This window comes from Elephas maximus, chromosome 9 (assembly GCF_024166365.1).
Source record: "Elephas maximus indicus isolate mEleMax1 chromosome 9, mEleMax1 primary haplotype, whole genome shotgun sequence".
NCBI classification, from domain to species: domain Eukaryota; kingdom Metazoa; phylum Chordata; class Mammalia; order Proboscidea; family Elephantidae; genus Elephas; species Elephas maximus.
The window spans coordinates 106,430,538-106,445,583 of record NC_064827.1 but is presented as its reverse complement, the minus strand read 5'-3'; the positions used below and the strand labels follow the sequence as shown (position 1 = coordinate 106,445,583).

The 15,046-nt window shown below is 44.1% G+C and overlaps 1 protein-coding gene across 3 annotated transcripts in view; it reads left to right on the top strand.

Moving 5' to 3' along the window:
* The window catches only part of FANCC (FA complementation group C), a 304,040-nt gene that overhangs the window by 280,932 nt on the left and 8,062 nt on the right, over window positions 1-15,046 (top strand). For all 3 annotated transcript variants that reach the window (XM_049895534.1, XM_049895535.1, XM_049895536.1), the window contains 4 exons: window positions 2,937-3,012; window positions 6,040-6,121; window positions 9,650-9,824; window positions 13,630-13,836. In XM_049895534.1, coding sequence (XP_049751491.1) covers window positions 2,937-3,012; window positions 6,040-6,121; window positions 9,650-9,824; window positions 13,630-13,836 — 540 coding nt within the window. The remainder of the gene's footprint in view (window positions 1-2,936; window positions 3,013-6,039; window positions 6,122-9,649; window positions 9,825-13,629; window positions 13,837-15,046) is intronic.

Sequence of the window (15,046 nt, the reverse complement as noted above, 5' to 3'; positions counted from 1 at the left end):
AGGTAAACATCTTTCTGGTATTCTCTGCTTTCAGCCAAGATCCATCTGACATCAGCAGTAATATCCCTGGTTCCATGTCCTCTTTTGAATCCAGCCTGAATTTCTGGCAGTTCCCTATTGATATACTGCTACAGCTACTTTTGAATGATCTTCAGCAAAATTTTGCTTGCATGTGGTATTAATGATATTGTTCTATAATTTCTGCATTCGGTTGGATGACCTTCCTTGGGAATAGGCATAAATATGGCCAGGCAGCTGTCTTCCAAATTTCTTGGCATAGATGAGTGAGTACTTCCAGTGCTACATCCGTTTGTTGAAACCTCTCAACTGATATTCCATCAATACTTGGCGCCTTGTTTTTCACCAATGCCTTCAGTGACCCATGTGTCTGTCAGTTTGTCGTACTATGAGGGCTTGTGTGTTGCTGTGACACTGGAAGCTATGTCACTAGTATTTAGATACCAGCAGGGTCACCCATGGAGGACAGGTTTCAGTGACCTTCCAGACTAAGACAGACTAGGAAGAAGGACCTGGCAGTCTACTTCTGAAAAGAATTAGCCAGTGAAAACCAGAAATACGCTCACACATATATAGTAAACTAATTTTTGACAAGGTGCCAGGGCAATTCAATGGAGACAGGAAAGTTTTCAACAGATGGTGCAAGTACAACTGGTTATCTGTGTGGGAAATAAATGAACCTCAACACTTCAACTATAAAGCTTCTAGAAGAAAATATGGGAGAATTTTTTTTTTTAGTTTGAGTTTAACTAAAATTTCTTAGAAGGGATGCAGAAAAGCACATGAAAATGGGTAAATTAAGGTACATCAGAATTTAAAATTTCTGCTGTTTGGTAGACATCATTAAGAAAATGGAAAAGAAAGCCACATCTGAGAGAAACATCCCTGACAGGATTTGTACTCAGAATATATTAAGATCTCTTATAACTATATAAGAAATGACTCAATTTTTTAAAAATGGACAAGACTTGAATATACACTTTAAGAAAAATAAATAGGCAATAAACACATGAAAATTGTTCTATATCATTTGACATCAAGAAAATATGTAGTAAAATCACAATGGGATAACCCTGCACGCCCACTAGAACAGCTAAAATTAATTAGTAAGATTGACAGTTCCAACTGTTGACAAGTATGTGGAACACCTGGCATTCTCATACATTGCTGGTGGGAGTGTAAAATGGTACAACTCCTTTGGAAAACTATAGGGCAGTTTCTTATAAAGTTAAAGAAGCAAGTTACTGGGTTAAGACCAAGCTACTGGGTCTACTCTATGGCCCCGTAATTCCACTACTATAATATTTACCCAAGAGAAGTGAAAACACATGTCCACAAAAAGGCATAGTTAAGAATGTTTATTGTGGCTTTATTCATAACAGCCCCAAACTGGAAACAACCCAAATGCCCATCAGTAGGACAATGGACAGGTTATGGCATGTTCATACAGTGACTACTTCTGAGCAATAAAAAGAATGGACTACTAGTATGCAATAACATGGCTGGATCTCAAAAAAAAAAAAAAACCAAAAGTTACGCCAAAGAAGCCATACACAAGAGAGTGCATACTCTGTGATTCTATTTATATGAAATTCAAGAACAAGCAAAACTAATTCCCCGTGTTGAAATCAAAACAGTAGTTGCCAGGGTGGGGTGGATGGCTTGACTGTCAAAGGCACAAGGAGCCTCCTGGGGTGATGGAAATGTTCTGCATGTTGAATGTGTAGGTGGTCAGGTGGATTTATACATTTATCAAAGCTCATCAAATTCTACACACAAAGCCTATGCATTTCACTGTTTCTAGATTTTACCTCATTTTTTAAGAAAAAGTAGCTCAAAAGGCGAATGAAGAACACCAAAGATACGAGGTAATTATGAGCCCAAGAGATAGAAAGGGCCACGTAAATCAGAGACTACATTGGCCTGAGACCAGAAGAACTAGATGGTGCCCAGCTATAACCAATGACTGCCCTGATACGGAACACAGCAGAGAACCCCTGAGGGAGCAGGAGAGCAGTGGGATGCAGACCTCAAATTCTGGTAAAAAGACTAGACTTTATGGTCTGACTGAGATAGAAGGGCTCAGGAGGTCATGGTCCCCAGACTTTCTGTTAGCCCAAGACTGGAACCATTCCCAAAGCCAACTCTTCAGACATGGATTGGACTGGACTATAGGATAGAAAATGATACTGGTGAAGAGTGGGCTTCTTGGCTCAAGTGGATACCTGAGACTATGTGGGTGGCTCCTGTCTGAAGGGGAGATGAGAAGGCAGAGGGGGACAGAGCTGGCTGAATGGTCACGGAAATACAGGATAGTGAGAAGGAGTGTGCTGCCTTATTAGGAGGAGAGCAACTAGGAATATGTAGCAAGGTATATATAAATTTTTGTATGAGAGACTGACTTGATTTATAAACTTTCACTTAAAGCACAATAAAAACAAACAAAAATTTTAAAAAATTATCTCAAAGCTTCTTTGCCTTCTGAAGGGGTGAATAGCTATAGCACTTTGATCCTCAACATATGTTAGCACTATTACTGTTTTATGTTTTTTTGTTGTTAAAAAACTACACTATAAACCTAGTATCTCATACTGCCCAGCAACTCTCACTTAAATAGGAAGATGTATGTATATAATTGGGTTCACATGAGGCAGAGAACTCATATAAAATCATCAGGAGCTTAGCTTTATTTTTCTTAAGTTCCAGAAGGTGAGGTTAACAAGGTTCATTTTTCTGAAATATATTTATAAGGTTATCGGAAGCATCTTTTTTAATAAATGTTTAAGAAAACATCCTGACTGTGTTAGTGCTAGTGGATCTCTTGGGGCAGAAGGATACATACAAGGTTTTGTATTCTTTATAACACCCCTTCTGATCCTAATGTTCCATCCTGTTTTATATTTTCGGTTTTCTTGCAGCTGAAGTTTGCACTCAAGACCTACTTTCCTTATGCTTCTCCGTCTCTTGTCATGGTACTACTCCAACACCCTAAAGGTAAGTTAAGGTTGATTTTACCCACATTAAAATGACTTCTGGGAAAGAACATTGACAAATCATAACCCTCCCCCTCCCAATTCCTTATCTATAGCTTCAAAAGCAAAACCGAACCGAACCCATTGCCATCAAGTCAATTCTGACTCAGAGCAACCCTGTAGGACAGAGTAGAACTGCTCCATAGGGTTTCCAAGGCCGTAATCTTTATGGAAGCAGACTGCCACATCTTTCTCCCGCAGAGCAGCTGGTGGGTTCAAACCACCCATCTTCCAGTTAGCAGCTGAGCACTTAATCACTGTGCAACCAGGGCTACTCATCTGTAGCACAAGAGAGTTAGAATTAATTGGTCATTTCCAAGACCCTTTTAGAGGGCAATGGCCATTCAGTGGTAGAATGCTCACTGTCTGTGCAGGAGGCCTGGGTTCGGTTCCTGGCCAGTACACCTCATATGCAGCCACCACCCATCTGTCAGCAAAGGCTTGCATGTTGCTATGATGCTGAACAGGTTTCAGTGGCACTTCCATACTAAAATGGACTAGGAAGAAAGGCTTGGTGACCTATTTCCAAAAAATCAGCCAATGAAAACCCTGGTCTCATTGTACATGGCGTCACCATGAGTAGGGGGCTGAGTCAAGGTAGCTGACAACAACAGGATCCCAGGGTCTCACCTTTTGTGGTCCTTGGTACGAGAATTTGCTTGACTTCCCAGTTATGATCACTTACCAAAAGGGGGAGAAAAAAAAAAGTCCCCTAGTTAGGTTTTGATGGTCCGCCCCTGGAACACAAGAGCCTCTGATGGTACCAGCCAGATCTACCTGGAATCCGGGAACAGGCTAAGACTTGGCTGAGTAGAATAAAACAATACATTTATTTGTATTTCATTCTTCCTACTCCTTGTGCTCTTGTTGTAGAAGAAAAGATAAAATGATGAATGACGCCAAGAAAATTTACAGGGAAATTTCTCCTAACCAAGGGAAGGCTTTTGAAAGAATTCAGTAAGATACATGTATTAGACCACACCCTCTCCTAACTTCATCTGTCAGCCTTCCGTAGACCACGTTCAGCTGGGGAAGTGATGAGTCCATCCTGAGTGCAACTGGTGTTAATCGGTTAATATGCCTGTGAGCTTATCTTTGGGAAACATTTCAGAAATAGAGAATTAAAAACCTCCTTTCCCTCCAGAGCTTGAAAGCTGCAGGAAAGGCAGCGTCAACACAAGTAGACGCTGTGCCATGGAGCAAGGCGTTCTATCTGACCCGAGGAGGAAAGAGCAGAGCACAAATAACATCTCCCTTTTCGTGCCCCCCCCCCCTTTTTTTTTTGCCTTCTTTTTTCCTGAGAGATTCATTGGAGGAAAGCAGATGATTCCAACTTGCAGAGCATTCTATAAAACCTAAATTCCTCTTCCTTTTTCTAAAAGATAGAGATTCTTGCCCAAAGTGTACCATTTAACAACAGTCTTTTCAGGTCCTAGACATGTGGATGACAGGTCTCAGGGGAAGCTCTGGTTGGCAGTTCCATGAAACTGAACCTGTGGGGACACAACGGGACAAGGCAGAAAAATCCATACTCCACTTTCTTGGGGTGCACCTTATAGCTGCCGTCAGCCTGCACCGGAAACTGAGTGAGCACCAGAGAAAGTGTTGGCGTTGTTGTTTTTTCAGTTTTGAGACCTATAAAAAAAGGATGAAACTGTTGTGTGGGTGTGAACTCAGCCTGCGTACCTTCTCATTTGTGCAATTGTCCTAGATTTATGTCCAAGTATAAATAAGTAGATACAAGCAGAAGTTCAAGAGTCTCCTTGCTGGTTCCTAGAACAGTTGTCTAGATACTACTTCTGGAAAAACTGAATGTTATGTTCACAAATTCAAGTGTTTGCTCACAGCATATGATCTTTTATTCATCAGAAATGTATTTCATGGGCATTGTGAAGTCCTGTGGGACCTAAGAGATGGACAACTTACAAGCCCTGCGTGTTCAAGGGCTACAGTACAGAGGGCAAGTAATATCAGTAGCTAAGTAAGTAATACAAAGAAGAAAATGAAAAATGCCTTCAGAAGACTCCAAGTCAAAACGTATGGGAGTTGAGAGGCGAGGGAGAGATAATAGATGCCCCTTTAGTCTGTAACGTTTGTGGAGTAGCCATGGCTACTCTGGCACTTACTGTATCTTTCTCGTACAGTCAACTACGAAATCTATCGCTGCATGACAATGTGGTGACCTTTGTCAGATGTTACTTAGAACTGCAGATACACACATGTTCAGATGTATTTAAAACCAAAGGATAATTGTGAAACCGGAAAAACGGACTCCGGAAGAGACGCTTGATTGTATGATGCCCATGTGGGCTTTTTTTCTTGGCTTTTTCTTTACTGTTGACCTAAAATCATATTCCAAATTCATCACAGTCAGGAAAGCAGTTGGGTAGTCCATTCCTAATCCTTGTCGACTGTTTTATTAGCTCCATGTATTTTGAAACCACAAATTATTAGTCCTGGAGGCGGGCTGCAGGTAGGTAGGACAGAAACAGCCTTCCAAAGTCCTGGGATGGGCTGCTGAGGCAGTCGTGATCTACTACTTCGTACCTGAGTTGTACCTCACATTCTTTCAGGTTTGGGTCTGTGTAACACCAAGGAATCTTTCTTCCCCGGGTGTAAGAGATAGATAAAGCAGAAAACCCAACCAGTTGTCATCAAGTCGACTCTGACTCGTGGCGGCCCGGCGTGTGTCAGAGTAGAACTGTGCTCCACAGGGCTGTCAGGGGCTGGTGTTTCAGAAGTAGATTGCCAGGCCTTTCTTCTTAGGCACCTCTGGGTGTCCTTGAGCCACCAATCTTTCGGTTAACAGCTGAGCACATTACTGTTTGCACCACCCAGGGACTGCAGAGTCCCACATGCAAGTGGGTGGTGTGGGTTCCATGAACCAGGAAAATAAAATGGGATTTCCCAAAACTCTTCGAGTCTTAGCTGCAGATGATCCTACTAGGTTTATCTTCGGTTCCTCCCTGACTGCTCTCTCCACCCACAGGTATCGCACAGGGACTTTGCTGCCAGCTACTGAAGTGCATTTCTGAAATGCTCAGGGAAGCAGTTGAAGGCCAGACTGCTGGGTAAGCAAACACTGACCACTACTAAGTCTGTTCACATGTGCTTTCTCTTCATCTCTTCCTTTCTTTCGAGCAGGGCTGACAGGTCAGGCATTATTGGATCTGTGACTGGCACCGCACAGGGAAGCACCACCACTAAGGAGAAGCAGAGAAAGCAGACAGTGGCCTGAGGGCAGGTCAGAATTAATAGGCACACATAGGTATATAGCTGTTAGAGGGACCGTTCTAAGCAATACCTCATTCTAGATTTTGAAAAACATGCACAATAATTAAAAGAACAAACCCTTGAAAAAAATGGCATCCACCTCTTGGGAATCCATGGCTATGCAGAAGGAAAAGGGGGTCTGTCTGCCCTTGGTCTTCCCCATCTCTCTAGGGAAGGAGATTCTAAAGTTGCCCTGCACAGTAGGATGGAATGTTAAGTGCTTATTTCTCCTCCTCTTTTTAATAAATGTTGTTGTTAGGTGCCGTCGAGTCAGTTCCGACCCATAGCGGCCCTATGCACAACAGAACAAAACACTGCCCGGTCCTGAGCCATCCTTAAATCTTTGTTATGCCTGAGCTCATTGTTGCAGCCACTGTGTCAGTCCACCTCGTTGGGGGTCTTCCTCTTTTCCGCTGACCCTGTACTCTGCCAAGCATGATGTCCTTCTCCAGGGACTGATCCCTCCTGTCAACATGTCCAAAGCATGTAAGATGCAGTCTCGCCATCCTTGCTTTTAAGGAGCATTCTGGTTGTACTTCTTCCAAGACAGATTTGTTCGTTCTTTTGGCAGTCCATGGTATATTCAACATTCTTCGCCAACACCACAATTCAAAGGCATCAATTCTTCTTCAGTCTTCCTTATTCATTGTCCAGCTTTCACATGCATATGATGCGATTGAGAGTACCATGGCTTGGGTCAGGTGCACCTTAGTCTTCCAGGTGACATCCTTGCTCTTCAACACTTTAAAGAGGTCCTTTGCAGCATATTTGCCCAATGCAATGTGTCTTTTGATTTCTTGACTGCTATTTCCATGGCTGTTGATTGTGGATCCAAGTAAAATGAAATCCTTGACAACTTCAGTCTTTTCTCCATTTATCATGATGTTGCTCATTGGTCCAGTTGTGAGGATTTTTGTTTTCTTTATGTTGAGGTGCAGTCCATACTGAAGGCTGTGGTCTTTGATCTTCATTAATAAGTGCTTCAAGTCCTCTTCACTTTCAGCAAGCAAGGTTGTGTCATCTGCATAACACAGGTTTTTAATGAGTCTTCCTTCAGTCCTGATGTCCTGTTCTTCATATAGTCCAGCTTCTCATACTATTTGCTCAGGATACAGATTGAATAGGTATGGTGAAAGGATAAAACCCTGGCGCACACCTTTCTTGACTTTAAACCAATCAGTATCCCCGTGTTCTGTCTGAACAACTGCCTCTTGATCTATGTAAAGGTTCCTCATGCGCACAATTAAGTGTCTGGAATTCCCGTTTGTCCAAAATTAGAAAATCCATTCTAACATCAGTTAAGTTCTAGCATTATGAGTTGCTGTTGTTGTTAGCTGCCATCAAGTTGACCCTCGAATCATGGCAACCTCACCCACAATGTGATTTGGAGTGTTGTGGCATTGAGTTTTTATTGGCTTATTTTTCAGAAGTAGATTGCCAGGCCTTTCTTCCTACTCTGTCTTAGTCTGGAAGCTGAGGTACCCTCTAAGAATATTTCTTATTTTGCTAAAAGTATTTACATTTAGTCTTTCCTAGATTCTTTGTAATAATGCACCCTCCAGCTTCCTATTAACTTCCTTGCTTTTAGAGTATAAATAATATTTTATTTATTTTGTATATTAGTCTACTGCCTTCATTGGTTACTTTTGCCATGTTCTCACCTTGGAGTCCTCTGTAATCTCGCTGAGGCTACATAGATGATGGGTGGCACTCCTTTTTCCATGATCACTGTTGGTGCCAGTGCCTCACTCCTTCCCCCCAAGATTATTAACAATAGAGAATAGACAAAAAGAACAGGCAGCCAAATGGGGATCAGAGGACCGGCCACATTGATGGCCCTAAGCACCGTGTCACCCCATATGTACCCTTTCTGGTCCCTCTGTTGAAGAGCAGGACATATACCCAAAGCCACATGGGACTTACAGCCCTTCCTTAACCTAGACCATGGGGTCCACTGTGGGATGGGGCTTCTGTGAGCCAATGAGGGACTGCCTCCATGCACAGTTACTGGTAGAAAAGAGGGAGAGTGACCGGGCCTGTCTCTGCAGGCCTTGAGCCCGATCCTGGCATGATCCGCATGGGAGCAAGGATCAGCAGAGTCCACTGCTCACCTTGCTCTCCCAGGAGCCTGTGGTGAAAAGACACAGTAGAGCCTGTTTATTGCTTTGAGATGTCATAACCCAACCCCCCGATAATGTGGCCGGTGGAGCCTCAAGCTCTGGCCCGCTGAGTTAGGTGCTCTCGCTCTCAGGGACAAGGGGGTAAGGCTAAAACTCCCACCTTCTTCCTTTTCTCACCATTGCTTCTCAAGCCCGTTTCAGAACATTTCTCAGGGAGGACTTGGCTGGGAGGAAAGCAGAAACCCAGGGAGGTGAGGACATGCTTGGTGTTTGGGAATTCCCTGGACCAAGCAGACGAACGCGGAACCAGATCCAAGCAAAGACAGAGCCGCCGCAGGGGCCTGGAACACTCCTATGCCAGCCATGTTCCCAGTGCAGAAGGAAAGTTCCAACTTAACATGGTCTCAGGTCCCATCCTCCTCTGTTTCTCCAGTGGCAATGTCAAATGGCTAAGAGGGTCACTGTGTGAGCATAACTGGTTCTAACCTGGATCAATTCTACCCTTTCAACCACAATTGTAGCTCCCAGTGCCAGTCCAAGACAAGGGTAGCTTTGCAAAGACTTTAACTTTTCAGCATCGATGTGTAGGTGACAACAGGAAAGAATAAAATGTATGAGTCATTAAATATTCCTAGCTGCCAAAATATTGACCAGAATCTTTTGTCAGAAAGGAAATAACACATTTCTGCCTAAGCCTAACTGGCCCCCCTTCAGCATTGCAGAGTGGAGGCAGACAGCCTCAGTGGCCTCCATCTGGACCCCTGGGAGCCTCCGTCATTTCTCGGCCGTGGAGGTACCTAGGTAGCAGCTTTTGTGGCCGGAGGCCCCGTCTCCACAGAGCCCAGTGGTCCAGAACATGCAGGAGACAGAGTGGCGCTCTCTGCAGGTCTCAGCGTCCTGTTGGGTGTGGGCCAGAGCCCCCTTTCTCAAAGTCCCTGTGCTCATTGAGGTCCTGGATGTAGATTTCAGTGTCTGCAGTCCCCGGACCCATGAGGGTCTTTAGAGGCATCCCTTTGAATGCCCTGTCATGGGGGCAGAGGGTATTGTGAGTTACTTGTCTGAGTCTAACTTGCCTTCCTTGCAAGTTGTACTTCAGTGGATAAATACAATTTAAGCCAATCTTTTGCAAACATTTGAGTCATTTTAAGAACCAGGAAGGAAAAAGAAATGAAGTTGCTGCTGCCATGGGTTTTGGTTCTGTTCCAGGTCCCACAGAGGTGCCTTTGAGAGCTGGTTTTTGTTCATTCACTTTGGCGGATGGGCTGATATTGCGGCTGAGCAGTTGCTAATGTCAGAAGCTGAACCCCCGGAGGCCCTGCTGTGGCTTCTGGCATTCTCCTCCAGCCCCCACGACGGAGATCAGCAGAGAGCACAGACCATGGTGGGTAGCAGGGCCCACCATGCAGGGGGTTCCAGCTCAGTCTAAGGGAGGGGCTCTGGAGTGGGTTTGGCCTTCACAGAATCACAGGCAGCACAGCTCTGAGCGGCCACAGTGTATATTGTGGTAACGTGTAGACATCTGCGTAGGTGATGAGTGGCTGCTGCCGGTTCTGCTTAGAGACCTTTCCCCGCCTTCAGACAACTGACAGGAGATGCTCCTGGGAAGCACAGTGCTGTCGTCTGTCCTGTGGGCTGCCTGTCTGACCTGTTCTGGCTGGGCTGTCAGGACTGCCCTTACTTCACAGGCATCCCCAGCCAGGGCCACTGCCCTTGGAGACTGTCCCCGCTGGGAGTGGTGGGGCTCTCAGAAGAAGGAGTGCCAACCTGCGGTGGGTCTGGCCCTCAGGCCACGTCCTTTTCTGACCAGCAGCCTGGCCGTGTCTGTTCCAGTCTTGACTGACTGCTTTCCTGGACCGGGCAGCAGAGCTTCACATTACTAGCTTTGTTTCGAACTCTTACTAAAGGAATCATGTGATATTAACCACTTTGCTTCTGAAAAAGGACTTGGTCATTTCTTGAATAACAGAGCAGTTAAGTACAGGACCTGGTAACTGTCTGTGGCAGAGACAGCTGTTATTTTATGTGGAATATAATAATTACAGGAAGCGGTGCTTTGATTAAAGGCATCGGCACCTCCGTTGCTAACATTTATCTGCCAGTTTTTGAAACTTCAGCTGCCGGTGCTTTTTGCTAATTTTAATAATTAAAGGGAACAGGTTTCATTATGTATGGAGCAATGCTCATATTTGCTTTATGTCTTCTGTTGTTTGAAAACAGCAGACACAGTATAAATATGTCTCTGTATTTTATTTGTTTAAAGGCTTACATGACAAGGGAAAGGAAATGAGTTTTGCATTTTTAAAAAGTTGAAATTTGGTGGTAATTTATTTGGAATCAAAAATAGAATATTTTTTAAAAGAAATTATCATAATCCACATATGTATTTGACTATTGCTATCTGGTTAAAAAGAAAGCCTTCTTTTGTTTTTCCTTTAAAAATATCATATTGCACTAATTAACAAAAATCATAGTTTATAATTTTCATCATCATATTTTTAATAATAATTAAAATGCATGAAGCACTCAGGGTTTCTAAAGCCCTTTTATATGTATTTCATATTTGATTCTGTATAAGCTAAATTGGCAAATATGTTTTAAATTTCATGTTGGTCATAGATCCTGACAAAGAAAGATTCACTTTTGAGATACAGAGAAATAAGTTATTTAATGATTAAATTTTTAGAAAGTTCTGCATTGTCACATCTTTCTGCAGCCTAACTTTTTTATATCTGTGCATAATTACTTATTCAGGAAAAGCTTAGACATCTTGGGTAAAAATGGATTAACTCATTTAGAGTCTTTTAGTACCAATATGTCCATTTACTTATTAGCTGTTCTATCACAGGTGGCCATCTGCCTTGTTGCTTAAATCAATGTTTCACGTTAATGATTCCAGAGCCACTTCCTTGCTTAGTATCCAGCCTGAGGCAGTGGTGTGTGTGGTGTCCAGGAGGGCAAGTGGGGCCTCATTTTTCCAGTTTAGCTAATAATCCATACCTCTTGCCCCCCTGGGTTTTGTGAGCTTTAGTTTCTTGACGGCCTATTGGGCTTGAGAAGCCAACTGTGAACTGTGTTAGAAAGCATGATCATTGTGAGATCTGACTGAGCCTGACAATATCTGTGCCTCTGCCTTCACAGTTATTGCTGAGCCCCTGGTCGTGTGTGGTGGCTGGAATAGGTGCCTGTACTGCCGTCCTTGAGAGTGCAAGAACGTGAGAGCTAAGAGCAAGATTGTCTCTGCCTGGGGCAGATCCTGCCTCCACAAAAGGCCGCCCCTCTCTCTGGCAAACAGTGCTGTCTGCCAGCCAATGTTCATTTCTTATTGCTAACTTTGAATTGGATAATGAGAAAAACAAAAATGTCTGTGTTTATCCTTGAGAATTAGGCACAGGTTCATAACCTTTAACTATGTCATTCTACTTCTAGGAAGTATCCTAAAGAAATAATTACTAAAGATCTATATAAAGATCTATGTACAAAGATATTCATCACAGCATTGTTCATAATTGCAAAAATTGTAAATGGCCTAAACTTTCAATGGTAAGGATATTGGCTAAATAAACTGTAAAATATCTGAACCATGGAATAGCATGCTAACACATTCTTAAAGAATATGTTGTATAGAAATAGTAAATTGGATGTAGTACCTTGTGAAATGAAAAATGTAAGACACAAAACATTATGTATAGAAAGTGGTATACTCTCAAAGCATTAAAAAAAGACAGGAAGGGTGGAAGCCAAATTATTAACAGTGAGCCTCTTTGGGTGATAGAATACCGGATTACTTTTCTTTTTACTTTACTTTTTTGTTCAAATTTCCTGCAGTGAGCATATATAAATTTTTAACACAGGACAAAAAATAATACTTTCAAGAGAAAAGAAAAGAAGGTGTACATCCTCCCGAAAAACTTAGAAAGCATTTAAAGTTATCAGTATGTCAGGTAGTAGTTTATGGACACAATGCATTGGCAGGGAAAGACTGAGACAAAATAGAAAGGAAAAAGACCAAGTCTCAGGGACTATTGGACAAGGATAGAAAATCAAACACCAGCCAAGAAGACAATGGGGTATAAAGGCATAGCCTTCTAAGCCCTGACATTTTTACGGACACATTTTGATAGCAAGATGGTCGTGGGCTCCTGTAGATCCAGTCGGACCAGGGCCACCCCAGTCCAGCCTGGCCCGAGGAGAGGCAGTGAGAGGGCAGACTTCTCCTGCTGGCACGGTACCAGCCTCCGTGGAGGAGCCCCACGTTGCAGTTTCTCACGGTCTTGCATTGTGGCCAGACGTGCTCACACAGCACGCCTCACGCGCTGGAGTTTATGACAGCCTTCACTGAATAGGGTCTTAACTTCCAGCAAAAATACTGACTCGCATAAAATCCAGAAACTTGGCCATGGGAATTCTCAGAATAGAGCTCAGTATTCTTCCAAAGATGATAGAACATAGCTGTTCGTGAGTTCCACATGGCATTTTGTATCTGTGGCTTTCAGTTTTTGCTTTGTTTTCCAAGTCACGACGTGGTGATGTACCATTCTTGCAGCAAGGAGAAGTCTCAGCATGAAATAAATACTTTTTATGCAAACACAGCCCACAGACCTATAACAATTGCCATTATCATGTGGATTCCACAGACTTCGACCTCTGCTTGAGCTTTAAGCATGTATGAACAGACTGTTCCAGTGTCTAAAGTAAAACGTGCGTGTGTGTGTGTGTGCGTGTGTGTGTATTTCCCCCAGAAGATAGCAGGAGGCAGAGGGAAAGCCTACATTCTTCTCAAGATGCTGGCTCAGTGGAGGTCCTTTGCATGGGGCTTTAATTGATTTGTGGCTGCGATAGGACATCAAGTCTTCAAGGTGCCTTTTGTTCTTTTTCCTGCAATATAAAAATCTGACTACATTCTGCTGAGGACTTTTCTCCATTTCTTTTCATTTGAAAAAAAATTTTTTAAAAGGTTGGTTCCTGGCATGGTGCCCTGGCTGCTTGGTGAGCAAGACCAAAGAAAGTCAAGAAATTTCCATCACGCCCATTTGGGTTTCTGTGGAGCAGTGTGTAAACTCAGACGTGGGCTGCTCTGTCTCCCCTCCCTCGGGCGCCAGTCCCCTCTTCAAAGTACTGAATAAATCCTAGAGATATGCTGGTCCCCCCTTCCCACATCTCTTAGCCTTTGAAATTATACCCCCCAGGTAGAGGTGAAGGCGGTGCTCGGTCGCCTGGGGAAGCTGTTCAGGAGTCCGACCCTCTCAGGCCAGGACCTGCAGGCAGCAGCTGGTGAGAGCAGAGAAGCCGAGCCCAGGCCACTGGTACGTCAACAGCTGACCAGGCGTCTCCTCCTGAGCTTCCTGCTCTGGGCTCCTGCAGGCCACGCCATCGCCCGTGAAGTCGTCACCCTTGTAAGTCTCCCCTTCCCTGGCATCCGCGTTCTCATCTGCTCTCCAGGTAAAAGGTGGGTTTTCTGCCCCAGGGTCCCGGCCTCTGAAGAGTGCTGTGTACCACCGTGATCATGTGTAAAACCCCAACATGGAGTTTTACTGCTGGGATGGAGCCTGTCCTGTGCAATACCTTTATGTCACAGAAGAGAAAACAGGCTCAGGGAAAAGAAGTGACTTCTCCAGGTCACACAGCTTGCTCCCAGAGCCCATAGTAAAAGCCAGGTTCCCTGCCTCCCTGTCCTGTTCTCTTAGTTACAGTGCACTGTCTCCCCACCCACCCTCATGGGAAGCAGTGAGACTCAGTGAGAATGTGCTCACGAAGCAACCACAGTGCTGCTTGTTGCGTGTTTGGGCCCTTTGTTAACCACAGAGAAATCCTCATAAGCCCAGAGGACACGGGTGTAAAGAACGGTCCACGTCAAAAAAGAGCTGCACTATGTGGCTCTGCAAGTTTTTATTTTTGCCTTTACTTGTTTTACTTTTTATTAACATATGCATACAACTGGATGTATTTTCACAAATGAAAATACCCATGCAACCAGCAACCAAATCAAGAGGGCACTGTTCCCAGCACTCGGAAGCCCCTTCCTGCTCCCTCCCAGGCAGGCTGTTTTCATGTGAATGTGACTATAAGGAAAGTCCCAGTGACAAGTCACCCTCCATGCCAAGAACCAGCACCAGGAGGTTCTCGTCATATTAGCAAGAAGAGTCAGTGTGAGCAGGCTCAGCCTTGGGGGCCAGCAGGCAGCCCTTGGATTCCTTCTCATGCGCTGTGTTTCAGCCTAGGCAGAGCCTTCCTGGGAGCCTGTGGGTGGCTAAGCACAGAACAGGACTCCACTGTCGAGGTGTGGATGCCAGCTCCTCAGGGCCCAGCCCTAGCACCACGAGAACACTTCAGTTCCCTATCAAGTACTTTTATAAAATACACACTCACTCACTTCTTAGGCCCATTTCGGGTGGGAGAACGCCATAGGTGAGAGCTAAAATGTCCATAGAAGCTGGTATTGGCCAGCTTTTCTATGGTTTAAGTTACAGTTACTGCTCTCAGCCATGGTTGCTGTGAATAAAAGCAGTCTCCTTTCTTTTTCATTTGGCTCATATCCTTGCAAGTGGGGTAAAGATGCTACCAGAGGCTCCTAGGTAAGGGCAGGAGGTCAGCGGAGGATACACC